The following is a 23,856-nucleotide window of genomic DNA, read 5'->3' on the forward strand; positions in this document are numbered from 1 at the left end:
ATATAGACACTAAATGGGAATTGCATCATAAATCCGACCATAGAAACCTCATTTAGCTCATTTAACTGCTTGTGTGTGTGTATTCATGTGCATGTCTGTGCTTGTCATTTGACACATTATGGTGTGCATATGCATGTGTGTGTGTGTGTAGACTTATTTTGCATTGAACAACGATGTTGACTCACGTCTAATCATTTCCCTGCTGCACTTGGACTGAAACGACACATTTAAATACGAAAAGATTCATCAGCGCAGTCGTTCTCGTCCCCGTTAATGGCCTATCTAACTCGTGACCGACTCATAAAACAAAGCGCGAGTCAGAAAGGAAAAAAAAAAAAAAAAAAGGATCTTCTTGCTAAAGTAGCGAGGTTCACTCCTTCAAGGCAGACAGTGGCTGGGTGAAGGTTAACATCAAGAAGACAGATAGCGACATAATAACCACCACCAAGGCAACAACACGACATTAAGTGGAGCCGCAGCTGCAAAGGACTCCGACTGTAGGACGTCTGCGACCATTAAGCACATTAACAAAGAGGAGCGTTTGTGAATGACACAGCGGCACTGCTAATCTGAAATTTTGACACGACGGGTGGTATCACTTAGCATCCTCACTGTAGCTGGGGGGGGGGGGTACACAAAAAGTGACCTTTCTCAACAAAAGGTCTTTAACGAAGAAAAAATACCAAAACAATAGATTTCAAATGATAATCGAGTGGTTAGCGCGCAGACCTCACAGCTAGGAGACCAGGGTTCAATCCCACCCTCGGCCATCTCTGTGTGGAGTTTGCATGTTCTCCCCATGCATGCGTGGGTTTTCTCCGGGTACTCCGGTTTCCTCCCACATTCCAAAAACATGCTAGGTTAATTGGCGACTCCAAATTGTCCATAGGTATGAATGTGAGTGTGAATGGTTGTTTGTCTATATGTGCCCTGTGATTGGCTGGCGACCAGTCCAGGGTGTACCCTGCCTCTCGCCCAAAGACAGCTGGGATAGGCTCCAGCACCCTCGCGACCCTCGTAAGAAAAAAGCGGTAGAAAATGAATGAATGAATGAATGATAATAATCCCAACTGGTCAACTATCAATTCAATCTTTATTTTGACTTTTCATCTATGTAGTAATGTATTATTACATATTGTAAGGGTTCTGGGCATGCCGACAAAGCCTGCTCTGTAGTGCCCCCTTCACAAGGACTATTAGCACACACCACAAGTGTGCCCGAAAATCTGATGTGCATGTCCATCATGACAAGAAAGAATCAAATAACCTATGCTATTGAAATACTCTTGTGTCACGCGCCTGTCAGTCATGGGTTGTGTACCTGTGATACATAATCCTCGACTTTTCAGGTGTGGAAATTAAATTTTATTGTGAAAACCTTGGGTAAAAGTAATCCGCACAAATTCTACTCTGCTGGATATGTGAATACTTAGGAGAATAACAATAAAAAACGACTGCTTTTGATCAACCAACAGTGTATTTTAGAGCAAATCCTGTATGATAAAGAGGCATTAATGCTTACTTTTGGATCAGTTGTGATGATTGTATTAATGCTAAGTATTAAACTCCAAGGCTTGCTAAAATGAAGCTAACATGTTGGTGACGTTTTTTTGGTAATACTATACTGTGGAATGTGAGTGGGTAGAAGAATACAGGATGAGATTTACAAGCAAAGATGGTGCGGAGGATGTGCATGTGTTCAGTGTTTTCTTTTTTTTTAAATTAGAAGACACACTGCTGCAGAAGTTTATTAGTCTTTATATCAGTGGTCTCAAACACACGGCCCGCGGGCGAAATGTGGCCCGCAGGACACTAGTTTGAGGCCCCCGCCATTGATATGAAAGTTTAATGTTAGTGCGGCCCGCGCAAGTTTGATATGGATGCTGTATGGTATCATGTACCCAGAAAAAATTATTACGTTTGATTAATGTTCATGTTAAAGGTTAAATAACTGTTAATAGTTATCCTCCCTATCCATGTGGAAGTGGTAAGTTTTTGGCTATTTAAGTTTAAAGGAAATAACTTGAAGGCGACCGTTTAGGTCGCTAGCTCTCTAGTTTGCGAGTTAGCATGTGTCTCAAGACCCTGCAGTTGCGCAATATGTTGTAAATAAAAAGAGTATAAATGTGACTATAGTCGTGTTTTGTCATGTCTACAGGGCTCTAATAATGCTTTGTTCATTTTAATCTGAAAAAAATAATTTGTCTACCCACCAACTATATGTGGTTTCTTAAGTTTTTATTATTTGCTGTTTTATTATTATTATTATATTTATTTATTACTGATTGATTGATTTTCTTTATTCTTGATTTGTTTATTTATTTTTCATCTTATTTTGTGCAGAAAAATAAAAATTTAGATATTTGAGAACAGTGGAATGTTTTATCAGAGCTTTTATTGTAGAAAATCGGAACCAAAGCACTGAAAAAGTTTGTATATTTTTCTGGTTTTAATAAATGCGTTGTTTTTTTTTTTTTTTTTTTGAAAACCTGATGCAGCCCAGCCTTGCCCAGACCCTAGCTCCAGTGGCCCCCAGGTAAATTGAGTTTGAGACCCCTGCTTTATATCATCTACTTTAAGATGCCTTGTTCAGCATAATAAGTGACAAAAGGATTTAGATGAAAATGGGCCTATTTTAATGGGGCTTGAGCTAATACCACGTTAGCTAAATGTTGTCCAAGGCTTGTGAGGTAACATTTCTATTTAATGCCCTTATCTTTGTGTCTGGTTGTACTGCTAAAGGTGTTAATAAATAAACAAATGGTGCTAATTCAGACCCGGAGGCGAGGTAGGCAGTGACTGGTGAGCGTGAAGCAAAGCTGTAGTGATCATACAAGAAGTGGACAGGCAGATAAAAAAAAAAAAAAAAAGCATAGGAGATGTAAGGCGTGATAAGAGCTGACATGGACAAGTCCTCTGTGGCCTCCCTGGTGAATACAAGACACAACTGTGCTGCCGCTAACAATTACCCCGGCGCCAAAATGCCTTTTTTTCCCCAAAAGGGAGCATTAGAAGCTAAGGTTTGCAGTCATGCATCATTAAAATACCATCTGATAAAGACATGGCATTAACGTTCCTTGACAGGTGTTCTTCAAAACATCTCAGGAATCAAAATAATGAGCTAAAAATAGCACCCCACTCACTGTTTTCACCAAATTCCTTGCCTGTACCGAAACACAACCATGGTATCAGACTCGACACCTCCAAGTTCTCATGGTTCTCAGTCGGAAAAGGGTGGATTGTACCCTCCAGGATGGGAGTGAGTATCTCAGGGTCTTGGGTATCTGCTCCGGAATTTCGTGATAAAAAGGGAGCAGAGCCAGAAGGCAAAGCTCCCAATTTACCCGTCGATCTACGTTATCGTCCTCATCTATGGTCACAAGCTTTGGGTCGTGACCGAAAGAACGAGGTCATGGACACAGCAGAAGAAATGAGTTTCTACCGTAGGGTGGCTTGAAATAATGTTTGGAGCTCAAAGTAAAGCCGCTGTCTTTCACATTGGGAGGAACCAGTTGAGGTGGCTGGGGGATCAGACCACACAAATGTTGTGGGCATGCTCAGCCGGTCGCTAGGAGGCCGTGAGGTGAATCTAGGACATTATGTCACATAGCTGGCCTGGGAATGCCATGATACCCACCTAGTGGAACTGGAGGCCAGCGACCATGAAGTCTCGTACTGAGATAAGTGTAAGAAAATGGAATGGCAAGGAATGAAAAAAAAAATATTTTGAAAATAATAAAACGGGCCCTAATCAGGATACACGGACTTGCCAACATTGATGAATTTTCAGGCACGCTGAGGGTCCAGAAAATGGGAGTAAAGTGCATGTATAATAATAAATTGAGCTGCATTATGAGAATGGCATTTCTGCTCAATATAATATAATATAATATAATATAATATAATATAATATAATATAATATAATATAATATAATATAATATAATATAATATAATATAATATAATATAATATAATATAATATAATATATAATATAATATAATATAATATAATATAATATAATATAATATAATATAATATAATATAATATAATATGGGCGGCACGGTGGTCTAGGGGTTAGCGCGCAGACCTCACAGCTAGGAGACCAGGGTTCAATCCCACCCTCGGGCAGCTCTGTGTGGAGTTTGCATGTTCTCCCCGTGCATGCGTGGGTTTTCTCCAGGTACTCCGGTTTCCTCCCACATTCCAAAAACATGCTAGGTTAATTGGCGACTCCAAATTGTCCATAGGTATGAATGTGAGTGTGAATGGTTGTTTGTCTATATGTGCCCTGTGATTGGCTGGCCACCAGTCTGGGGTGTACCCCGCCTTACGCCCGAAGACAGCTGGGATAGGCTCCAGCACCCCCGCGACCCTCGTGAGGAAAAGCGGTAGAAAATGAATGAATGAATGAATTTGAAAGACAAGCTAGCATACATGTAATACAGACGTCTACAATGTTTTAGAATTATACAAATGGACTTACGGAGTAAATGGACTGACAGGCAAATGGATGCCTGTAAGTCAACCAATCTTTCTCAAATTGTGTCTATCAGTCCCCTAAAGGTGTGTACCACACTTTGCGGCTAAACACACAGTTCAGTTTCAAATGAAAATGGTAAATACTGCATGGTATTGTATTTTTATGTAAAACAATCATTTTTTGTGTTATCATTCTTTGTGACATCATTCTTTAGATATTCTGGCTAAATATATATGGCTACATTTGGGTCAAAGTGAAAGTTATGCTTGGAATGTATCTTTTCACACAAAGCCTGATTTGGCCCAATGAAAAATGAGCATTGGGCCAAAATTGGCTTACACCAACAAACACACAGTTATGTGAAATCACATCATCTATTTGGATAAATTCTCTGGATACATTTGCAAATGAATGAACATGGCATCTCAGAGCACCTTTCCACGCATTTCTTGGTCACAGTTCCATTAAACAAGAATGAGAGATCAGGGGCTATCAAAGAACAAAATCCAGTGTGATGCTCCCGCTAATAAAGCAACAGCAAACGCTCTTAATTACTGCACAATCACTTCTCACTCGGCTGCCACTATTGATGAGCTGGCCGGCTCGGTGCCGCGTTACAGCCGGCCTTTGAAATTGATGTGGCTGTCAGCTTCAATTACAGCTCTAATGTCTTGGATCAGCCAAAAGGCTGGGGGTCCAGGTGCAGCAGGTCATCAGGAGGAAGTATGTGTTACGTTGTGGTTTGTGAAGGTTAAACAACAAAAACATGACAACGACCTAAGGCTGGGAGACATGGACCAAAAATTAATATCCTGATATATTTATGTTGAATATCAATATAGAATATATATTCATTCATTTTCTATCACTTATCCTCACAAGGGTCGCGGGGGTGATGGAGCCTATCCCAGCTGTCTTCGGCCGAGAGGCGAGGTACACTCTGGACTGGTCGCCAGCCAATCACAGGGCACATACTGTATAGACAAACAACCATTCACACTCACATTCATCATAAGCTAAATTGTCAATGTGAAATCAATGCGCCTAGGAAATAAGTTTCGGTAATGTTTAAAATCAGGGGTCTCAAACTCAATTTACTTGGAGGCCACGGAAGGTAGGGTCTAGATGAGACTAGGCCGCATCAGGTTTCCCCCCCTCAAAAAACGCATTTATTAAAAACAGAAAAATATACAAACTTTTTCAGTGCTTTGGTTCCGATTTTCTACAATAAAAGCTCTGATAAAACATTCCACTGTTCTCAAATATCTTAATTTTTATTTTTCTGCACAAAATAAGATGAAAAATAAATAAACAAATCAAGAATAAAGAAAATCAATCAATCAGTAATAAATAAATAAATATAATAATAATAATAAAACGGCAAATAATAAAAACTTAAGAAACCACATATAGTTGGTGGGTAGACAAATTATTTTTTTCAGATTAAAATGAACAAAGCATTATTAGAGCCCTGTAGACATGACACAACATGACTATAGTCACATTTATACTTTTTTTATTTTTTATTTACAACATATTGCGCAACTGCAGGGTGTTGAGACACATGCTAACTCGCAAACTAGAGAGCTAGCGACCTAAACTGTAGCCCCCAAGTTATTTCCTTTAAACTTAAAAAGCCAAAAACTTACCACTTCCACATGGATAGGGAGGTTAACTATTAACAGTTATTTAACCTTTAACATGAACATTAATCAAACATAATAATTTTTTCTGGGTACATGATACCATACAGCATCCATATCAAACTTGCGCCGGCCGCACTAATGTTAAACTTTCATATCAAGGCGGGGGCCTCAAACTAGTGTCCTGCGGGCCACACTTGGCCCGCGGGCCCCGTGTTTGAGACCACTGTTTTAAATAATCAAAATACAGTAAGATAATGTAACTATTACATGTTATCAGCAATGTAGTACGTGTTAATGCATGATTACAACATGTATATTAAACAATACAATGTTGTTAGAGGCTTTTATTGACGATTTTTTAGAAGGCTTCACATTTGAAATTGGTGTATCCGAATGACAGCATTGTTAGCTGGTTGCAATTAAGTCCCCTTTTCAACTATATTTGTATTTTAGTTCATTTACACCATTTTTGTGCTTGGATTGCTTAATTAAGGCCAAGAATGTGTAACATTTGCTAACCCTTGACTAATAATAGACCTTAGTCAGCTACAAAATAGCATTCATTTATGAATTCATTTTTGAATAGCCATAAAAGAGTGAGAGAGCAATGTTGGAAATGTGTCAGAGTGAGGGACCACTCTATTATTACGATACAAAATAAATGTCTGTCTTATTTATCTGTGTCCACCACATGACACGCAAACAGGGAGTACACATGCTGGGAAAATAGCATTATTTGTCACTCTGAGCACACGCATTGTAGAAGCATGCTAATGTGACATCTACTCACACCTTGATGCAGATGACGCTAGTGTGCCCGAGTGTGTGTGTGTGTGTGTGTGTTTGTGTGTACAGCAGGCAGGAAGTTCATTACCACTTTAGTACTCAACATGAGCCCATGTGGCAGAAAATGTCTCACTGGGGCCAGCAAAGCATATTGCGATTTAAATTTGAAGGGATTGGGGTTGGGGGGGGGGCCTCAAATGGACAACCACAGACACAAACACATGACAGGAATGCCTCAATTATTAAGAAAAACAGTGCACAACACAGCAGCTACAGAACCAATGTTGGAATAGCGTAAGCTCAGCTAGCATAAGCAATATGGACAATTTGGAGTGGCCAATTAACCTAGCATGTTTTTGGAATGTGGGAGGAAACTGGAGTACCCGGAGAAAACCCACGCATGCACGATGGGAACATGCAAACTCCACACAGAGATGGCTGAGGGTGGAATTGAACTCAGACCTGCGTGCCGACAACTCGGCGCCGTGCAGCCCTATTAGTAATATATACATATGTATATATGTACAGTATTTCAGACTAGATGAAGCATTTTCAAACATATAAAATGGCTAAGATATGTGATATGTACTATTCTACATTGGTCACTAAGTGTCAATAGTGTGATATTGATGAGACAATAGCCACCCCAGGAAGTATACTGTACACAAGTAAAAAAAAAAAAGTAAAAAAGGAACGAGAAGGAACTCTCCCAATGTTAACTTATCTGAGTCTATATTATGTCTTATTATATTGTGTTATACTTGTATTACTATATGAGTAAAACAAGTGTAAAGGTGACTGTAGGGGTGTTATATCATTTTGGAATGTGGGAGGAAACCGGAGTACCCGGAGAAAACCCACACATGCACGGGGAGAACATGCAAACTCCACACAGAGATGGTCGAGAATTGAACCCTGGTCTCCTAGCTGTGAGGTCTGCGCGCTAACCGGGGATTATTATATTACTGGAAATAAGCACTTAGTCATATTAGCAGCGTTCTTTTATTATCTTCAGAAACAGTAAGTGCTAACCAAAAAAACACTAATTTGTCACAAAAATAATTTACTAAGACCTTCAGTGGTTTAATGTTTAAACAAATATGAATTTCTCCTAAAATTTCTGGAAAGTGAGCGAGAATCCAGATGGAAAACTTTTTCCTTAAAACCCATTTGGCTTTGATTATGCACTGACACACACCCACACACACATTTATAATAATTATAATAGAGCAAAATGAGCTTCTCCATTTTTCTTATGTGGATCATTCAAAAAGCCAAATAAAGTAAACTGTCCCTGCAATTAAAAAGGTCAGATGTCAAGACTCGGGTCACACAAAGACATGAAGACAAAATAGACACACACACACCATTTCACACAAGTATAGCGATAGAAAGAAACAGCTGCACTCTGATGAATGCCCTATATTCATTCCGCAGGAAGCGGCTTCATCTGTCACTACTGATGCAACCCTTCCACTCTTGCCTTTCAAAACACACACACACACACACACACACACACACACACACACACACACTCCCAGCTGGGCTCAGCGACAAATGCTCCTTTGATGCATCTTCCTGGAGGCCGAAGCCGCCATCGGCATCTACTTCATCTCTTCTTTCCGTTCTCTAACCCCCCCTCATCCCCCTCAATGCATGCATCATATTAAAGTCAATTCCAGCCCCCCCGCCCCCCTTCTTGTGAGACATTACACCTCCCTTCAAAACACACAAGCCAACATTCAGAAACTTCGTGGGGTGCTGTTTTTAAATGACCTTATGCAAAAACACAAGTCAAAGATCCTCTATATGTCTGTAAAGAGCACTCTGCTGTTTTTAAGGACCTACTACAAAAATAGAAGTCACAAATCTACAAACAGGAATGCACCCTTAAGGATTTACCACATAAAAGCTACTCAGTGATCCTCCAAATGGCAGGACCACTGTTAAGGGCCTTCTGCATGAATGATCCTCAAAGATCCTCTATATGACAGGAGTGCTGTGCTGTCTTAAGGACTGACTGCAAAAATAGTCTCAAAGATCCTCTACATAGCAGCTGATGTTCTTGAGGACCTACTGTAAAAACACTAGTCAAAGATTCTGTATATGTAAGAAGCACTCAGCAGTATATAAGAACCAACTGCATAAACGCTACCCTCTAAATAGGAACACTTCTGTTAACGACCTACTACAAAAACACTAGACAAAGATCCTTTATATGACAGGCGTGTCCTGCTGTTTTATGGATCAACTGCATAAGCGCTACTCAAAGATCCTCTATATGACAGGAGTGTGGTGATGTTTTAAGTCAAAAATCCATATATGTATGTAAAAGAATGCACTCTGCCGTTTTTAAGGACCGACTAGAAATTGAAATGTCACAGACTAAACAGGAAATACTATTCAAAGATCATCTATATGACAGGAGCAGGCTACTGTTTTAAAGCACTGACTGCAAGGCTCAATTACTATTTACTATTATGATGAACACATGTTTTTATACATTAGTTGCCGCCATCTTGAAACGGGGCACAGCCAACCTCCAACAAATTAAACACAGCATTACTTAACTAGTTTATTAAATACTGGTAATAAAAGCAAATGATTAGTTGGTTTGATGGTACTACCATTTCTTGTTTATTAGCAAGCTGACTACTTCCTGGTTCATGAAAGCTTGAGATATGATTGGACGGAGGGTGACAGGCGCAGGCTACTGCAGCACCGACTGCAAGGCTCAATTACTATTTATTATTATTATTAACACATGTTTTTATAGACTTTAACCTTCATTTTGCAGGTGTATCCATATATGTGTTTGAATGGGTGCATGACACGTACCTTTTACATGCATGGACACAAATCCGGCAAAACACTTCAGAGAAAGTCTTTGCACAAGAGTTGAAACTGCTCTCGCCGCTCCTCTTTCATCTGTTTTCACTTCCTGTTGATGTCCAGATTCCTTTATCCATGACGTTTATCCACATTTATGACATATTTCCATAATTTTCTCCTTATAAGTGTGAATGCAATTGCTGATGGTGATGTAGCCGCATGGTGTGCTCACATTAGTTGCCGCCATCTTGAAAAGGGGCACAGCCAACCTCCAACAAATTAAACACAGCATTACTTAACTAGTTTATTAAATACTGGTAATAAAAGCAAATGATTAGTTAGTTTGATGTCTCGTCTAAAATGGAGGAGGACCGTGCTACTAATTAGGTGTTGTAAAGGAAGGGTACTACCATTTCTTGTTTATTAGCAAGCTGACTACTTCCTGGTTCATGAAAGCTTGAGATATGATTGGACGGAGGGTGACAGGGGCAGGCTACTGTTTTAAAGCACCGACTGCAAGGCTCAATTACTATTTACTATTATTATTAACACGTGTTTTTATACACTTTATTAAGCAAATGATTAGTTGGTTTGATGTCTCGTGTAAAATGGAGGCGGACTGTGCTACTAATTAGGTGTTGTAAAGGAAGGGTACTAGTAGCTTGTTTATTAGCAAGCTGACTACTTCCTGGTTCATGAAAGCTTGAGATATGATTGGACGGAGGGCGCCATTTTGATTTTTAGGTGACCACTCTCCACTCCTTAATTTCAACAGGTCATCCGTACATTATTACACAATCTTAAAAGCTTCTAAGACATACACAAAAAGACATTATCAGAATTTCTATAACTGATATTTTTTATTGTAAGCTGTTAATAAATGAATCTGTATCAAACAGAACATAGTGTTCATATCCAAGTCATGTTTTCAACCAAACCTTTGTTTTTCATTAGTGACTATCCTGTACTCTACACTGTTTGTATTAAGTACAAAATTCATTGTCCAGTAAAAAAACAATCATCTTCCAATTTTGTCTGTTTTTTAAAACAAAAAAAACAAAATATATAATCTGTATTAAATATATGGTGTTAAATGTCATTTAGTTTCCATGAATTTAAAGGAATATTTAAAAAATGTCAACTATGCCCTCTATATAAATAGAGAATGTTGCTGTTGAGACGCATGTACAGTACATATACATTTTTTATTTAGTCGTTTCAACGCCCCATCTCTTGATGAAGTCACTATTATATATATTTTATATATATTATATTTATATATATAATATATATTCATATTATATATATATGCCACAAGAAACAACTAGATGTGGTTCAGGACTGACTGTAGTGAAAGTCAACATTAAAAAAAAAACAAAACACAAAAAACCCCACAATGATACAACAAGAAAATGCCACTCTTCACTTTTCTTCTCAGTGACTCTGCCAGCTGTGAACTTTAACATTCACTTTCTGCCGTTTCTGGGGAAAATAAAAATAACTTACCTTTGGAAGCCAAAAAGGTCCCCGTAAATCCAAAGCGACGATGTCAGGGATAAAAAGTAAGCAGTAGAGTAGAAGGGAAGTCACACTTGTATACATGATTCTTTATTGCACACATTTCTTTTCCCTTTTTTTTTTTTTTTTTTGGTGTGAGCAACAAAACTGTCATTTACATGTTTGACACCAAAAATTCTCAGTCTAACCCCTCTTTAAAAAAACAACACAAAACTACTACACATCACACACATTGTAGTGCACCACTATTCGAAACTATAAGGAACATTCTAGTATTTTAAAAGAAAAGAAAATCCAGTGGGGCTAAAATATTTTTGAAATTTTTGGTGGCATTTTTCCACACGAGTGTGACAAACCTGCCATTTAACTCATGTAAGGAATGTTTGTTAGCCAGAAACAAGGCAAGATGGATAGGTGGGAAACGTTAGTAGGTCCAACAAAAGAAAGTCAAATACACTGAATGCCCTGAGACGCGTCTTTTTCAGCGGTCTAATCGAACGTGTGTCACATTTATTTGTGTTTTTCTGCTCAACAAAACGCCTCAAACGAAAGAAAGTGGGAGACAAAAGTGGCACTTGAGTGATTTACCATAAAAGAAGGCACTTTTTTATAGGCAGCATTTGGGGCGTCTTATTATTGTGCTTTTCCCACATTTGGAACTGGACGGGCTCCGACCGCATTTCCTTAAATAGTAGCCGACTGGTGTTTATTTGAAGTAAGGTATCTATATGTATGCATGCACCAGTGGACCTTGACTAAAAAAGGGATTCATTCATTCATTTTCTACCGCTTTTCCTCACGAGGGTCGCGGGGGGTGCTGGAGCCTATCCCAGCTGTCTTCGGGCTAGAGGCGGGGTACACCCTGGACTGGTCGCCAGCCAATCACAGGGCACATATAGACAAACAACCATTCACACTCACATTCATACCTATGGACAATTTGGAGTGGCCAATTAACCTAGCATGGTTTTGGAATGTGGGAGGAAACCGGAGTACCCGGAAAAAACCCACGCATGCACGGGGGAGAACATGCAAACTCCACACAGAGATGGCCAAGGGTGGAATTGAACCCTGATCTCCTAGCTGTGAGGTCTGCGCGCTAACCACTCGACCACCGTGCCGCCTGCTAAAAAAGGGATTGATACCCAAAATCTTTATGTACTAAAACCTATAATATAGTAATCCCTTGTCACTTTGCTCAACCTATTAGTAAAAAAAAAAAAAGGTAAATAAGAAAATTTTAAGAACAAATTTTACTCTCGGAACTATGACTTTATTCCCATATTCTGACTTTATTCAGAAATTATTGTCCAAAAATTTACATTTTATTCATTCTTAATATGGGGTGAATTTGGGGGATTTTTTTTTTTTTTTAGTATTTGTAGTTTAATTCTACTATTTAGATTAGAACTAATTAATTGGAACTTCTAATCTTGTTAGATTACTTCTGTTTTATCTTAATATTCTGACTTTATTCTTGTAAAATTACTGCAGAATCTTCTGAGTTTTTTTTTTGTGGTTGCCGCATCCTGCAATCAACCCAGAAATTCCGTTTATTAAAGTAAAGGCCACTATTTGAGGAGAAAAAAACAAAAAACAAAACACTAGCAGGTTTGTGCTGACTCTATGTAATCCAGTCATGACAGGACTTCTTAATAATTCACTTAATTCATATGAACGTTGATGTTAAACATGTTTAATCTCATTGTGCGCTCGAGAAGAATCACGAAGGGCCGAGTTGCCCAGAGGAAAAAAAAAAAAAAAGAGCCGTGTAGGCGCAATAATAAGGATTAATGACGTTAATCTTTTCCAATGTGTGTCAGCGACAACACCTCGAGTACAGGAGGGAGGAATAAAAGCAGTAGAATGACACTGGCAGTGTTTGAGACAATAGTAAATGAATACAAAACTCAAATAATAAATAGCTGGAATCCATATTGGGAAGGAATAATGCAATTGTTTTGATCCCTAAGTAGTTCATATACTGGCGTGTGGTTGCAGAGTGTTTGATGATGCAGGTTCCCTCAGGGTTTGGTATTAGCGCTGTTATCAATAACACCAATGCTGCACCAGCTGGAGATGAATAGAACGTTGCTATCTCAACATGACAAAACTCCCTCGCTGGTGTTTAAATGCACCCCCCCCCCCCCCACGATGACGACATGCCCCGCTCCTGAAATGCATCCCTTTCAGGTGATGTGTTTTGGCATAGAGTCAAACTCAGAGATGATTTTTTTTTTCCTGCTAGTAATCATCCTGTCGCATCCCAGGGTGCGAGACACAGAAGGACAGGACATGGAGAAAAAACAAAAAACAACAAAAAAAAGAGAAAGAACGGTCTCCAGAAGAGACCAGCAGCGGTGTTTGGGGGCGAGCCAGGGCAAAAGTATGAAGAGTGGCAGCAGAGTTCACGTTTTCAGCACAGAGGTGAGAAATGCGTGAGCAGGAGTGAGGGACGCGCATCAACTCGTGCACTTTCCAGTTAGATCGTGTTTGTCATGTTGCTGGTGAGGTTCCTTCTCATGGGAATTTAGTAGGATTTTCGTACGCATCAAAAAACGCCAGCCATTTTGAATTTATAACCAAGTAACATTGGACTTGCACAAGGTTTAACCGGGCAGCAAAAGAAACATGGTAACAACGGTAAGGTTTGAGGCATATTTCCATGTAAAATGTATTTATTTTTAGTTCAGAATTATTACATAAGTAATAAGTCACTTTTAATAGTGAACGCACAATACAAAGTTCGACTGTTTACCGCCTTTTTCAATAGCCAAACATTTTTTTCTGGTGTTTTCCTACAATTTGGGATGCTAACTCAACTTTAAGACAAAATTTTAGATCAAACTTTGAGAGAAAGTTAAAAAAAAAGGTGTTTTTGAGTGTACTTGTTTACTGATAAAAGTTTTGAGACAATGGAGCCAAGATGGAGTGCACTACTGGCCTGCAACCAGCAGAGGCGCTCTTGAGTCTATCTCAACTACTTTGCTGTCATTGTGTCAATTATGAAAGTTAGTAGAAAAGCACAAAATCAACAAATAGGTAGCTAACCTTCCCGTTGACAGCATTTTTGCTAAATTATTTTTTTTGTCATTCAGATTTTTTTCTGGATTATTTAACCTTACAATGTAGAAAATACTTTGTTAAGACAAAAAAAATATTGAATATGCAGGATTTTTGTTGAGCTTTTAGTTCAAATTAGGCAATTATACTGTTCACAGTCACGGTCAATATCGAACCTTTAATACAAAAATTTGAAGTGAACTCTACCGTCGACAAACTGCCCCGTCATCATTACCGTTGTCCTATTTGCGGTATAACGTATACACAAACTACAGAAAAAGGCTGGTAAAATGTTGAAAATGATTTTTGCCCATCATTCACAATCCTTATGTGAAACATAAACATATATTTCTTTCAATTTTCTGTGGATTCTAATAAGAGAAAACAAGTCCGTATGAGCTTGCTAATAATGCATGTAAATAGGAGGTACCTATTTCGACTAATAAGTCCGTTTGATATACAAGCTGTGCTCATGCATTAACAAGTACACTGATAATAACATGTAGTACTTACAGTATCTTGCTGTATTTTAATGATTTAAAACATTACCATAACGAGAAGCGTTGACTTCACATGGCCCGTATAGCTAATGACTAATGCAACTTCTGTCAACAACAGCAGCATAGACAGAAAGAACGACAACACTTACTATGTCAGCTCTCATTGGGATGGCTGTGTGTTCCCGTCCTCAGGTAGTATTCCTAGTGAAATTGAGAACTGTGTATTCACTTTTCCATCTGTTCCATCTGTGAGTGATGCTGAGACGGGCGGTTAAGCGAGGCGTTGTGTTTTTCGGCCAGATATAGTGTTTCGTTTTGGCTGCTACAATAACAATATCGCTGTACCTTAATATACAAGTCAATTATATCCATGGCGTTTGGTTTTTTTTTGTTAGGGATTTAGCGTCAAAATATGTACCTCCAAGACGTCCGTTGTTAGCTAGCTCAAACTAACTTGTTTTCTCGCTAGAACACACAAAAAAAGAAATATGTGATCGTGTTTGACATGAGGATTGTGAATGATGGACAAAATTCACAATATGTGCGGTTTTCCTTTAAGACAATAGTTTAGGTCAAATTCTTTAAAAAACAAAACAAAAAAGTAGCGTGCTTTTGCGTGGAGTTTTTTGTCGATTATTCAGTTTTGAAGCAATTGAACCAAAATGGAATGCAGTACTGGACTGCAACCAGCAGAGGCACTGTTGATTTTGTCTCAACTACATTGCAGGACTGTAATCAGAGGATATTTACATTTTTTTAACAAAAAAAGATTAATCTAATATTAAAATAGTTGTGAATTAATTGGATAATCGATTAATCATCAATGAAACGTTGCAAATCTAGTTTGTGAAGCCCATTGTTTGTTTGGGAGTAAGTATTGAGTGAGAAATAGCCTCTTTGTTTTGTTTTTTTGGTACGATTTTCTACTCCAACTTCCATGAGAAGACATTCTCGGTGTGCGCGTTTGTAGTGTGAGTGTCCATGAGTCACCAGTTTTTAATTCTGTTAGTCCGTGAACCAGACCTAGTCAATACATTCATGAAATTGGTTAAAAACACAAGACAAAAATATCAGCGAGTTAGTAAAATTCTTACTAAGAATGTTTTATTAAAATAAATGCCAAGAGGTTAATAAGAAAAAAAAATAACAGCATACACCATGAAAACTAAATGGCAAGCATGTAAAAATACTTATGACAAGGAAAAAAAAAAAAAACTAATCAAGTAGCTAATGAGTTAAACAAGCTGGGCATTAAAACAAAATATAATTTTAACAGGGGAGGGGGGGAAGGCAACATTCCCCACCAGAGACACTTTAAAAAGTGAAGGAGGGGGCAAAGGGGAGGAGAAGGAAGGGTTTGGGGGACAGGGGGGAGTCATAAAAAAGCACTCAGAAACATGATTAATATACATATAAAATGAGATTAGAAAAATACATTATAAACCTGTAACAATGGCTGTTAATTACATTATCATACATGTGTAATAGGCAGGCCAAGAGAAGAGAATATGGTCGGTAACGTCTTTCAACTTTTCCACCTGATGGACAGCCAAACACAATGACACCGTAGCGTGTAACATCACGGAGGGACTTCTCGTAATACTGTCAAACGCTGAATAGCCGTCTCCGCTTTTAATATTGCATTTCAATTTTTTCTAAATAATATCAGAAGAATAACACTGGAAGAAAAGTTAATTTCATTGACCTTTTGGTGTGTTTTACGGCTTGATGAGAAAGCCATGAACGAAAAAGCTAATAATAGATAATAAATGTGGATTTAGTGACGTTGTTTCAAATGTCGTTGAAACAAACACTGTGGATGTATTTTTCTCAGCTCACGATCGACTCAATGTGTCCTACTGCATTGCTACAGTTAGCGCCGTTTCTTCTAGGAAGTTAAGTCACGCGCACACGCAAAAAAGAAAACAATGGTGTGATTCTTAAAAAAATCAGGAGCCTGCTCGTACAGCAGAGTAAAGGGCCGTCAAGTTAAAAAGAAAACCAAAAAAGTAATCCGAGGAAGACAAAAAAAATCAACAACATGGCACATAGTTAGCTGGTTAGCTAAGTCTGGTTGCATAGAGTAACGACGATGGCAGCGGCGGCAGAGGCGGCCAAAAAAAAAAAAGAAAATCACGAGCCGCTCTGCTCTGCTGCGCCATCTTGGGTGGGTGCTGGGATATTTTTATATTTTTTTTTTTTCTTTTTCGCTTACTGAACTCAACTGGACTACTCAGAAAAACAGAAACCACTCTCGATAAGGCACTTTTTTTCGTTTTTTTTTTCCTTTAAAAACCCTTCCTTTCCAGTCAATACCAGGCCAACAGCATTTGCACGTCCTCACCCATTTTTTGTCTTTTTTTTCCCCCCAGATTTTGTATCTGCAAGTAAAGTATCAAAAGCTAAAATTGCCAAAAATAGAATTATTTTTTTTTCTCTCTACACCAGCACCCTGTAAAATTATCAATGTTTTTGTTCGCATCTGTATTTATATATGCAACGGCGTATCTACATTTGTATATGTATATATATGTATATATACACACATATATACACACACTGTATATATATGCATATATGTGTATATATATACACACACACGTGTATATAAGACGTATGTATAAAGCAATTTAAACAGGCAGGCATGGCTTTCACATCCTTTTTTTTTTTCTTGAGAGAGTTCAACAAAACTTGTGGAAGGGCTGGGGGTTGGGGGGGTTGTGACACATTGTGGATGCACTTTCAGGTTGGCGCATTCCGATGTGTAAAATAAATCGGCTAAATATAATAATTAAAAACGCCACAAAAAACTGGCGACACGGTGTAGGAAAACATAAAAGCGAGTGCCCCTTATTTCTAGTAATTATGGCAATCTCGTAGTCATTTTAGTGTGTTTTTTTTTCCCTGCTCCTCAGGAATAACAAAAACAAAATGCTAACTGATTGGTTGCCTCATCCAGTTGAAGGCAGGCACCGCAAATCCACACCTTTGCAAACTTTTAAAACCACACCCTCTGCTAGACAGATGCATATTTGCAGAATCATAATCATAATAATTCATAGGAAACCCTTTGGCTAAATACGCACACTTAATACTTGTTTTGTTTTTTGTTTTTTGTCTTTTTGATCATCACAGCTTAAGCGAACTCATTTTGTTGTTCTAAATGCATCAGGCACTGTAAAATGGATGTAGTGTGAATGGCGGAGGCCGAGGGGAGGGATGCCCCAAAGCCTCATAACACCCTACTTTCATCATAGTATTTCAAATAAAAACACAAAAGAATGCACACCCACGCAAACATAAACCCTTCATCCCAAATTATAACCATTCCATCTTAGCTTTAGCAGGCTGCCGCTTTAGCGTGAGAGAAAAAAAAAACACTCACCCGCCCGCACAACACATGTGAACAGAAAATTAAGCGCAGATCCCTCAAAAATAAAAACACAGATTATAAAAGAAGAAGAAAAAAAAAAACAAAGCGTATTGTTTGCAATCATGACAGCCATGCATTTGTTTCACCAATCAGACAAAAAGCTGTTTGGGGGCAAGGCTAAAAAGGGCGGCACACCCAGAATGTGTCAGCTAACACACTGCTAACATGTTGACAGAAAATCCAAGTTAAGAGAGTGAGTGTTCTCTTTCCTTCTGTTTCTTTTTCTTTCAGTTTCTTTTTTTTTTTGAGGGGCATTGTGTTGCCATTCTAGACCCACAATTGGTGATTCACGCCCCCACGGGTACGGGTGGGTTCTGGTTGGCATCTTATTGCTATTAAACTTCAGTGCACATTTATGATTAACACCACAAACATCCCACCCGCTGTGTGACTCGTGAAGAAAAAGAAAGAGAAAGAATGGGAACTGAACTCAATGAACAGAAGGAAAGGGGAGGGTGTGGTCGGGGGGTGTGTGGGGAGGGTGAAAACCAAAAACCAAATGAAAAAATAATGGAGTATTACACAACTTTTTTGTCATGTTTGTGTGAAGATTTTGTTAGGGTAGGCGCCTCCCTCTTATTTCTTTCTCTCTCTCTCTCTCTGTCACTTGCGTCCGAGAGGCTAGCGAAAGGCAAATTACCAGTTAACTGATCAGCAGGCAGGCTTGGGGCGGCTCGTCATTGGGTGAAGAGTTCAGAGGTCAGAAGGTCATGTGTTAGTTGCCGGTGGCGGCTATAGGTGGTTAGAAACAAAAACAAAAACAAACAGAAAACAAAGATAGAAAGGATATTAGTGTCAGCAAGAAGAGACTGGAATGACATCATTTGAACAATAAAAAAAATGAATGCAAACAATCTCATGTGGCCCCGCCCCCCTTTCTCCTTGCATGGTAAAACCAAGCACCCCGCCCACCCGTGTTTAGGCAGCGGCGGTTGTTTTGTATTTAGCGCACAATGCCCCGCAAAACCAAAACACAGAAGCAAAGAGTTGGACAGACAAACATAAAATAACAACATTCTAGTGTTTTAGTGTTTCTTTGCTTTTGTGCCAGTTAGTGCAGTGATAACTAAAACTACGACACTAGTGTTAAATGTGCAATAAACATGAATCGACTTTGTACGATTCTTCCTCTTTATTTAGCAGTATACTTTTATAGAATATAAATATAATACACAGGAACCATAAATACATTTTGATATAAAAATGCTTTCAATATATTGTATGTATAAAATGACAGTACCTCGTGTACAAGTGAATTAATATCGAGGGAATGCAAGCTACCTAAAAGCTGTGTGACTTTATATCCCGTAAAAAAATAGGAAAGATCCAAAAGAAACTTTTCCAAAGTGAAATGGTGCCCGGTAGCAGCAAGCAAGGCTACTTTTCTTTTCGCTCTCTCGGACGCGCGGGGCGGCTAATCTCCCATCAGAGGAATGTCTAATATAGTTGTACACGTAGAGCACTGCCTGCAAAGTACTACCTGTACTGGGCTTCACAGCTGCATTAACCAGGAAAAGAAAGCTGCTAATATCACCTTTTTGCCTGAGCTTTGAAATACTATACACAGTGTACATATCCTTACTTGAAGGGCTCCTTTGCAATAAACACATAAGACCTTTTTAATATGGAGCAACATCGTGGCAAATTGACTGTATTTCCTCATATAAATGCCCGTGGGCGTTTGGTTACTCAACTACACCAAGGCATATGTTTAAACAGATGCAGTTTTACAATAATAATATCAGAAAATATATTATATGCAGGTATTATAGTATTTTTTTTCCCGAAAAAACAGTTTTTTATGTTCATATGTAGTATTCAACACTGGTCACTAGGTGCCAGTAATGTTAGCCATTAGCCAAGGCAGTAAGTTCTGGAAGTACATCAACGAAGAACACTCTCAATGCTAACAGTATGTCTTCTTTTCCGATATTCCGTCTACTATATTGGGTAATATGAGTGGAAAGATTACTATAGGGGTGTTATTTCATGTCTAGAGGGCTCTAATAAGGTTTTCTATGCTGTAAGTATGGAAATATTCACTGATCACAGTTGGGTCTGGGACAAATTAACCTCAATAAACGAGGGATAACTGTACTTTATATGAATGTTGCGATCACGATTCTCTACATTCGCAATTTGCCCTGGGCAGTGAGGCACTCCGGGGGAGGTGGAGATGAAGGAGGAAGTGCCGTCATACTAACAACAGTGCGCCATGGGTCCTTGAGTAAAATGGCAGTGTATGTTTGTGATGCACATGCATCAAAATCATATTTACCTTTTTTTTTTCCTTTTACAGTGAGTCCTGAGAGAGTAAATCATTACATAATGTAATCTGAGACCTCAAACTCCAACTCGAAGGATTAGTATTTTTTTTTTATTAAATAAAAGTAGTTATAGGGGGGAAAATGCAAGGCCGAGTGGGTGTAGCCAATATGAAGGCACCAAGCGATGTAGTGCAAGACGTTTAAAACTGCGTGGCCAACCGGCTTACAAACATCCACCTGCTTTGACAGGTGCTGCTGTTTTTATTAGTTAAGGAGGCGGTATTTATTTGAGGCGAGGAAATACAGTATTTGTCACACGTACCCATGTTAAAAACATCTATTTTTGTCGTTGCAAATGAGCTCTTTCTAAGTTAAAGACTGAATGTAAACAAAATGTGCATGCCACAACGCACCATTTAGCGGGTGTGTGGACATATCGTAAAGATACTGTATATATGGGGTCAGGAGGAGTGCGGGGGGGAACACATACACATATAATAAGGACAACACAATAGAAATTCCCAACTAAGGCATCGAGGCATCACAATCATTGAAATGCATCAATTGAGAGCAGAGTGTAGCTAAGAGACTAAACTGACCTCTGTCAGCGGTCACAATCCTTTGGTAAGGATGGACCCGCGTGTCATGCCGTCTCACTTTAGTAGCCATTGCACCTAGATTGTAACAGGTCCACAAGGTTAGAAACCATTCACTTTGAGCAGTCATATATTACAGTAGCAACATTCACATTTTCTTTAACCGTTATCATAATAATGCTGGGATAATACAACAATACACTGAATTGCAACGTAATACAGGTTATAGTACATATATGCACATCACGTAGCTTGTATTAACACAGAAAAAATACAGTAGAAAACAAAATACATCCTTTTTTTTCAGGATTTCTGCATCATATTCAAATATGCATAAGTTAAGTCATTAAATTCCACAGTGCTCAGTGTTCAATGGGGGACTCTTTTTGAGGGGGGCGGAAGGGTAGGTGAAGGGTAATGGCTTCCAGGCAGCCTGGGAAAAATAATGGGATTCTTCCCGTGGGTTCCAGAGAGGGGCTTGACAGAAATTTGTCGCCTTATTTTGAAAAGTTGGGGGAGGGGATCCAATACAGCTCTGATGGTAATTGAATAGCGGCAGACGCCACCTGCCTCTCGACACCTTCTTTTTCATTTATCGTTCGCCATTTCTCTCAAGCCAATCAGCACTTCCTTTGGGTGGAGTGTGTGTATGTGTGTGTGTGTGTATGTGTGTGTCGTCCGAGCTGATGTTTCTGCACAAGTACAGTGGAACCTCACAAGTTTTGACTGTTTTTGTGAAAACATATCCATGTGGAACATCTAATTGTCTAACACTGCCCTGCTTGAAGTCGTGTGAATGTCAGCATGTCACGCAAGATGACTCCACATCTGGAGAATCTGGGTGTGGTTTTGCTCTCTTAGTTTTTTTTTTTTTTTGCAAAAAACCCAAGGCTGGTCTTTATTGCCAATATTTAACCACATTCACACATTTTCCCAATGATGCAGTTGCCGGAACAGGCAGCTGTAACAGGGGCGGGATATTAACTGTGTAAAGTGATGCCCGGACTGGAGTGTGAAGTTTAACATCCAACACTCACTTCTCCCTCCCTGTTGTGTTGAAAGCAACCGTCACTGATTGCAGTGTGCCGTGTCATCGCTTAGCGCGAATAAATGCCGAATTTACGGTACTGTTTCAGCTGTAATGTTCCAATTTTGCAGGACCTCTGTGTGAAAGGGGCTAAAGTCTGCAATGTCCTGGGTCTGGAGGTAGTATATGAGCTGTAGCAGAGGTGTGACGACCCCGTGTTTAAGGGAAAGCCATGATATTGGCACTGCAGTGTCAAGTTTAACATCTGACACTTCAGACGTGGGTTTTGTGTGAAAAGCACAGATACAAATAAATACCGGATCTACTGTACTTCTATTATGCAGAATTGTCTGTGAAAGAGGCCAGAGTTATATTTAAGGGTGAAAAAAGATGATACTTAAAAGCTGTCTGTATGGTCGGTTTTGTTTGTATGTCAACAACTTGACCCTAGAACTGATTATTTACATTTTTTCGATGAGAAAATGTTCCAATACAAACAAACGGGAGGTTGAGCAGCATGCTGGAATGGATTATGTTCAGCCACAGAGGTTCCACTGTATGACAAAATGTAGCGTGTGCAGGAATTAAACACGCAAAGTCAGGGGATGTGTAAAGAAATTCACTGTGGCAATTTCACAGGGAGTTTTTGGCAAACTGCTTTGCAACCACCTACACGGCTCAAAAGCACCAGATGGCCTTACATTTCCCTGCTGTCAATGAAGCCAATGGCGGCTAGATAAAGTGGCGCGGGCAGCCCGAGCTGAGCGCATGGAAATGTGTGAGAATGGCAGTGAACGTGTTCCGCAGGGCCCTGTGTTGCTGAAGGCACAGATCGATAGAGTGAGTAAATAAAATGCACTAAGCCGGTGTAACCCCGCGAGTTAAAGAGAGAGAAGCCAGCCGGCTGCCCCCCGTCTGTGCTGCACATGACTCCCAGAGGCAAGCTCAACATGCACATGCACAGTCTGATGCTAAAACACGACATCACAAGTGTGTCAAATTAAAGCACAAAGCCTCTGTGTGTGGATAATGTCAGCCAGGTCTTGCTTTTGGTAGCTGTTATCAGAATTGCCTTCAATGGATGCTTGGCTGTCTCTTTGGTAGCAGATGCTGTCAACTAAAAGCACCATTGAGAATTAATGTAATATATAGAGCCTCATAGTGAACTGGACTACTGGCACAGAATGGAGGGGAAGATCAGGTATTAGCACAAAGCCCAGGTTCACGACGGGTGAAGCTGAGACAACAAAGGAAGGGGGAAGGAGAAAAAAAAAAATAAAGCACGACTGGAGGAATTTAATGAACATCCCCTGTGGGAGTGACAGAGGGACTATCTACAGGCATCAAGGCCTGCCTGCAGCCCAGAAAAATGATTTCAGAAGCTGCAGAAATCCAAAGGGATCTACTGCCAGACTGAATATGCCTCCAGGCCAGTGCATGAAAGGGTTAGAGAGCGGGCTGCGTGTATGCAAGCTTGTTTCTGTCGGGGTGCCTCATTTCAGACTCGGCTAAGTCCGCCTGTATGGGTGAGGCGAGTGTGTACCTGGAAGCGTATTTTAACTGTAAAGTAACCTTAGTCAATAAAGGCTAGTCACTGCCCCCATTTTTGACAGTTTATCAAAAATATTCGCAGAGCTGGTCTTAAGCTGGTTTAATATCAACTTCGCCGCTTCAGCCACCCTGACAGTTTGTTTAGTTCTTCAGG

General features: G+C 39.4%; 1 protein-coding gene across 7 annotated transcripts in view; it reads right to left on the reverse strand.

Moving 5' to 3' along the window:
* Nucleotides 1–23,856, reverse strand: part of qkia (QKI, KH domain containing, RNA binding a) — a 105,688-nt gene that overhangs the window by 12,235 nt on the left and 69,597 nt on the right. For 2 of the 7 annotated variants that reach the window (XM_058091394.1, XM_058091391.1), the window contains exons 7-8: nt 21,128–21,202; nt 15,899–18,993 (exon numbers count right to left, since the gene is read on the reverse strand). In XM_058091394.1, coding sequence (XP_057947377.1) covers nt 18,977–18,993; nt 21,128–21,202 — 92 coding nt within the window. In that variant the 3' untranslated portion in view covers nt 15,899–18,976. Of the gene's footprint in view, nt 1–9,753; nt 18,994–19,047 lie in introns of those variants that run through there. The other 5 variants (XM_058091386.1, XM_058091389.1, XM_058091393.1 and 2 more) reach the window with 5 other exon arrangements.

The sequence above is a fragment of the Doryrhamphus excisus genome, chromosome 13 (assembly GCF_030265055.1).
Source record: "Doryrhamphus excisus isolate RoL2022-K1 chromosome 13, RoL_Dexc_1.0, whole genome shotgun sequence".
In the NCBI taxonomy this organism is placed as follows: domain Eukaryota; kingdom Metazoa; phylum Chordata; class Actinopteri; order Syngnathiformes; family Syngnathidae; genus Doryrhamphus; species Doryrhamphus excisus.